At 31.6% G+C, this 6,000-nt stretch overlaps 1 protein-coding gene across 1 annotated transcript; it reads left to right on the forward strand.

Annotated features, from left to right (window-relative positions):
• Window positions 1-5,080: 5,080 nt before the first annotated feature.
• Window positions 5,081-5,800, forward strand: MONOS_12811 (uncharacterized protein; the record flags this gene model as incomplete). The annotated part of the gene is made up of 1 exon (XM_067865460.1): window positions 5,081-5,800. One exon carries the CDS (start codon window positions 5,081-5,083, stop codon window positions 5,798-5,800), a length of 720 nt encoding a protein of 239 aa, XP_067736603.1.
• Between the last annotated feature and the right edge of the window lie 200 nt (window positions 5,801-6,000).

A 6,000-nucleotide genomic window follows, 5' to 3' on the forward strand; every position in this document is an offset into this window, starting at 1 on the left:
CACAAAAGATGATCATTAAAAATGCGAAATGTTCAACAAAAATTTATCATTTGGCTGAACGACAAATTGTTTCAGAGTATTTTCAAAAAAAAATTTTTTTTTCGTTCTATTTTATTTGCTTAATTTATCCATTCATTATTTGTAATTCCATTTGCAAATTTGCAATGCAGTTGACTTTGCATTATGGTTGGAGTGGCTGCCATTCTCTTTTGCATTTTCTTAGTTTTTTTTCATACATTTTTTTGATGAAAAGAATCTTTTTTTTTTTTTCTTATATGTGTCAATAGTCAATTATCTTTGTAACTCAAATTCGATGACTTCTCTTTTTTTGAGTTCATATAACAATTCAAAGTTAATATTCAATTTATGTGTGTTTATATCAGTTTTGAGACTTTCTCTTCTTTTGTTCAGCATGTGCTCAATTTCTTTAACCTCTTATTGTATTTCAAAACTATGTTACGTGTGAGACATGGATTTTATTTTGAAGAAAGAATCTGTTCATTTCATTTGTGTAAAGTAATGTTTTCTTCATTGCAAATGTGAAATTGCATTTTTGTTTATTTTGTATGTTCAAAAAATCAAAAATTATTTAGATTAAAAAAGTCAAAACAATTCATCTTTTCTTGTTGTTTAACGGTGAATGCAAGTTGATTCATACACACGAATATTTATTTTCTTGTTTAAATAAAAATATTTTTTTTTTCTAGCAATCATATTTTGAAAACAAAAATTGAAATGATAAATAATATATATGGGGGAAAATACGGACTTTCAAGCTTTTTATGCATAAAGCATGAAAAAATTGTTTCGCTCATAACATTATTTAACTTAATCAGATTTAGAAATAAATTTGATTTTCATATCCGTAAACAGGCATCGTTTAAATTAAATCATGAAGTTTTGTGACATTCCGCATTTGTCATAAAATAGAACTAATTTTATAATATTTTTTGATATAAAATAGTCAATGAAAAGTGCATAATTTTAAAATGAAAATGCTTGAAGCAAAATATTTTGCCCCATATAATCAACAAGTTCTCTCTTCATAATTTTTCTGGAATTTTTCTGCTTTTATTCATCATCCAAAATATCATCATTCAAAATGTGGGATTTGCGAAATCTTCTTTTTTGGGGCTTTTCAGCTGCGAAAAGAATTTTTTCTTCTTTTTTATCATTATTTTTTTTTCCTTTCTTTTCTTCTTTTCTTTTGTTTTCTTATTTCCAATTTTCAAGGATGTGTTGTTCAGAAATAGTTTCACCAAAAAAACAAATCTGTTGAACTCTTTTTCATTATAACCGAAGGCTCTTTTGGAAGTGTTTATTTTACTGAATGCCACTCATTTGAAAGCACGCCGCTTCTCTTGAACGAAGAAACAACAGTTGCAGGAAGTGATGCCGTCTGAAGAGCTTGAGGAAGAACGTTGGAAATGGCCTCACGTCTGAGAGAAATGGAAGAATCTTGATGCACAGAGCTCAAAGAGTTGATGCATTTTTTGAGGACAGCAAACACACCACGATCAAGAGGTTGTGTGATGTGTGAACTGTGTGGAATAAAAGTGACGACGTCAATGTTGTTATCAGCAAATTTCTGCCATATGTCAGGCTGAGCCCGAGAAGAGTGAGAATCCAAAAGCAGAAGACATCTCTCATTGGTTCTCATTAATATTTTCCTTCTTTCGATGATTCCAGTTAATAAAACCTCTTCTGCGTATCTTTGAAATATGCTTTCCGTCATCCATCCATCGTTGTTATCCCAAACATCAATGAATGCGCTCAGAAGAACTCGCATTTCCTTTGGTAATTAATTGCATGTTCACAACACAACGCTTATGAGAAATTATCCATTTGCATCAGCTGCAATAACCAAAGTGGCATTTGGCATGTTTGTGGGTGTTGCATGAAATCCAGCTGGAACTCCTGTGGTGTGAATCACTAGAGTTTTAAAGATATCAAATAGAAGAAGTTAAAAATCATCAGTGTTGAAGATCAAAAAGTGTGAACAATGATGTCAACTGATAAGATTTTGAAGAAGCTCATTGAAAACAAGAAGAGTTTTTTGGTTTGGAAACTGAAAAATGTTGGATATCCACATATCTGGGCATGGATGCTTTGAGCTCTGATTTCTTTTTTTCAAATAAATATGGATATGCTTTTGATACACTTGCACATTCATCAACTTCAGTTTCAAAATGACTTTTTTTGTCGGAAAGGACGGATTCCATCTGAAAATTATTTTTAATTAAAAATGGAAGAATAAAAAAGATGAAAACAAACTAATTCTCTTGATCTCTTTGCATTTAAACTTGTTCCAAATTAACTTTCAATCTTGATAACTCCAACAATAGTATTTTTGTCATCTTCATTGAATAGTTCTGGCCTTCCAGATTTTCCAACATCTCTGCCACTCTAAACTGCTGAAACTGCTCTGATTACTGAAGAAACCGAGAATTCTTTTATATTCATTGCATCAACGATTCTGACATGTCCATCAACTACAATACGTGCCATGCGTTCTAATCGATTTTCAATTCTTCGATATTCAAATGACATCATTTTTTCTCGAAGAATTAACTGTCCACGTTTTCTATTGGTTTTCACAACACTCATTGAAAAAATATTCTGGTAATGATCTTTTTTTATTTTTTTTTAAAAATAATTTTTTTTGATATGAAAAATAATCAAAAAAATATTTTCGATTAAATTCTAACTTAGTCAGCCCCGTTGCTATTACCTAATCTTCTCAGGGGAAACACTTATCAGAGATGGAGGAGAAGACCCACCTCATCTCTTCACACATCGGAAATAAGGAACAGTAGTTTGATATAGGACTTCAGTCATTGATTTTTCGTGATATGCCGAAAACTATTATAAAAGTGGGTTTAACCAACTTATTCTTTTTTAAAAAGTTCGGGTTTATCAATCATCCTGTGTGATAGCTGTGATGAAATTGTATTTGAAAGAACAGCCACAGGAAACCTGATATTCACAAACAATCATGCTTTGTTCTTTGATTAGGTTCATTCTGTCAAGTTGTTATTCACATCAATATTTATCAAAAGAACTCTGTTTTCTCGCAAAATGGCATTATAAAGTTGTCAACCCTTTTTATCAAGAAAAATATGGAAGATGAAATGGATTTCTTTTATTTTCGTTGTTAGAGAAAACATAAAATTTGATCTTTTTTTGTGTAAAAAAGTGTGAACAAAAAAATTTTTTTTTTTACTTTTTCAGAAACCTTTTTTATGGACTTATTACCGAAATGCCCATAAAAATTATGAGACTGAATATTTCTCAACAAAGATGATTCAGTTCATTTTGTGGATGAGAGAACTTCAACTTCACTGCAATTATTATTCATAATCAAATTTTTTGAAAATATTTCTTTTTTCAATTCAATCAACAAGATATATTGCATTGAAAATTTTTTATTTCAATTTTTTTTAAACTTCCATTCATTTTTTGGATATTTTGCTATTTGGGTTAAATGAAAAATTAACTTTTCACATATCAGAAGAGAAGGAAGAACTTTGTGAAGAAATTATTTTGTTGCGTCAAATATTTATCACGTCCAATTTCTTTTATTTAATCGCATATTTCAAAAATCAATTTATTAGAAACCCACATTTCGAGATATAAAGAGTTATTATTTTGTATATAAATAATTATTAACTACTGAATAAACACATTTAAATACATAACCTGTTTCAACTGAGGGAGAAAATGGGTGGTTAAAAGCCTCCTGTTGAAACTCTATCAGTTGCAGGTTGGTTCTAATGAATTCAATTTTCAAAAATATATATTTGTGTGATTTTTTTTGAAATCATATTTTTTCACACAAAAATTTCGGTGCATAAATATTTTTTGAATATCAATAAAAAAAGTTGAATAGTGAAAAGGCTTGTTAAATGCATTTTCATCTTTGATTCGAAAAAACCATTTGCTTTTAAAACAATTATCATTCTTATTCTCTTTTGAATAAAAATTTTCTTTCAAAAATGAACAATCTTTGATATATCAACATCCCGGAAAAAAAATATGATTTCAAAAATAATCACCCATTTGAAAAAATAAAAAAAAAATATCAAATTTCGTAGAAATTAATAATAATAAAATAAAAAATTAGCAAACTGATCATAACCCAAAATATTAAAAATGAAAAAAAAGTTGCAAGGAAATCAACTGCAGGTCAGCTGTAGCTGCGGGAGGGAATGCAATCATTCAAATATCAGCAATTTCGGAATCCGTTTGAGTGAATGGCGCATATTGTAAACGATGGAGCTGTGCGTATGGTATATGCACACAACAGTAAAAAATTTAGCAAAATTCGAATCAAGTGTGATGTGAAGGCTGTTCGGCAAGGCAGATAGGTTTCTTTAATTGGTAGGCCAGCTGTGGTCATTGGGGAAAAAGATCAAACTGTTTTTGATGAAATGAAAATTGAATCACTGTCTGGAGCAAGTTTAACCAACAAAAATATGCGTGAACTGGTTTGCATAAACATTCTTTGAAATGTATTAATTAATATTAATTCAATTGAAAATGTCGTTAATGCTTCAAACCAGAAAACACATCAGATGTTAAAGTTTCTGCGAAAATTTCCTTCAATTTCATCAAACGACATCCAGATCTAAAGACATTAAAGCCGAAAATTGTTTGATGCAAACAGGCTTGCGGTATCATGCCAACAAGTTCTTAAGCCCTGGAATGATATGCTCAACGGATCGCATCAGAACAACAGTGACAACAACGCACTGATTTTCAATGTGGACGAGTCTTCACTCAGGGTTCCCGACAGCTTCAATCGGAATGTTGTTCATCCGGCAAATGCAAAACCCGGTTTCGCAAAATCTGCGGTAAGAATGGAGAATTTTTCGTTGATTGAGGCAGTTGCAGCTGATTTCCGAACACTTCCTTCAGTGAATTTTGTGACCAAGTCTCAAACTTCCTGATGACTTGAAGCCTCTTCAGTCTACAAATCTTGAGTTTTGCCCGAACAAATGCGGATGGATGGAATCTTCAACGTTCAGAAAATATGCCCTTTGCTATTCTTCTCCGTTGAATCAAAGAAAGAAGACATCGCATGTCACTCGACAAATCACACTTCTTGCTTCAAATCGACCCCCACATTTCTCGAGCAGATCCAACAATCTGGCGAGAGTTCAAAAAAGAAAATGTAGATGTTGTGACGTTCATCCCTCACTGCACACACATCTGCCAACCACTTGACCGAGGCGTATTTTCCGTTCTGAAGTCTGAGATGAGTTCACAGTTCGAAGCACCTTCGTCATCTTCTTCAGCAGCGAAGAGAACAGCTCTTGTGGAAGCTCAACAACAATCAATTCATTCTGCGCTATCACCTTCGGTCATCATCAGAGCATTCAAATACAGCGGTGGGCTGAAAGACTCGTCTGGGCCAGTTCTGATGAAGCTTCCTCTTTCATCGACTTATCCTCTTCCTTCTTATAAAAATCGATTTGACTTCGACGGCAAAGAAATAACTGAAGAAAAGTCACTAAATGAGTGGGATGATTTTTTGAAAAAGAAAAACGAAATGGAAAATGAAAAAGAAAACATTTCGGATGAAAAAAATGATGAAACAATGAATTTCACAAAAAAGCTGAAAAGAAAATTCAAAGTACTTCAAGATGAGAACGACATTGAGAGAGAATCATATAATGAAATTGAAAGAGGAAAGGGAAAAAGAAAAGTCATACGCAAATTAGATTCGAGCTTTGTATTTTTTTTTAATTTTTTTTGGAATTATTCATTTCGAAAAAGTGGGGTACCAATAAAAAGATAAGTTCAAACAGAAATACAGCACAATGAAATTATTCAGTTTTTGATTTGAATTTCAACGAATACATTGAAAACATTCTCTCAAAGTTTTGATATATTCACATTATTGATAGCTTCTTCCTCAAGCTATTGTAAACTTATTGCTTTTTCATTTCTGAATGTTCTTCGAAAAGCTCTATATCTTTTTACTGATTTAATGAAGGA

Source organism: Monocercomonoides exilis (assembly GCF_001643675.1).
Source record: "Monocercomonoides exilis strain PA203 chromosome Unknown scaffold1-2713096, whole genome shotgun sequence".
NCBI lineage: Eukaryota > Preaxostyla > Oxymonadida > Polymastigidae > Monocercomonoides > Monocercomonoides exilis.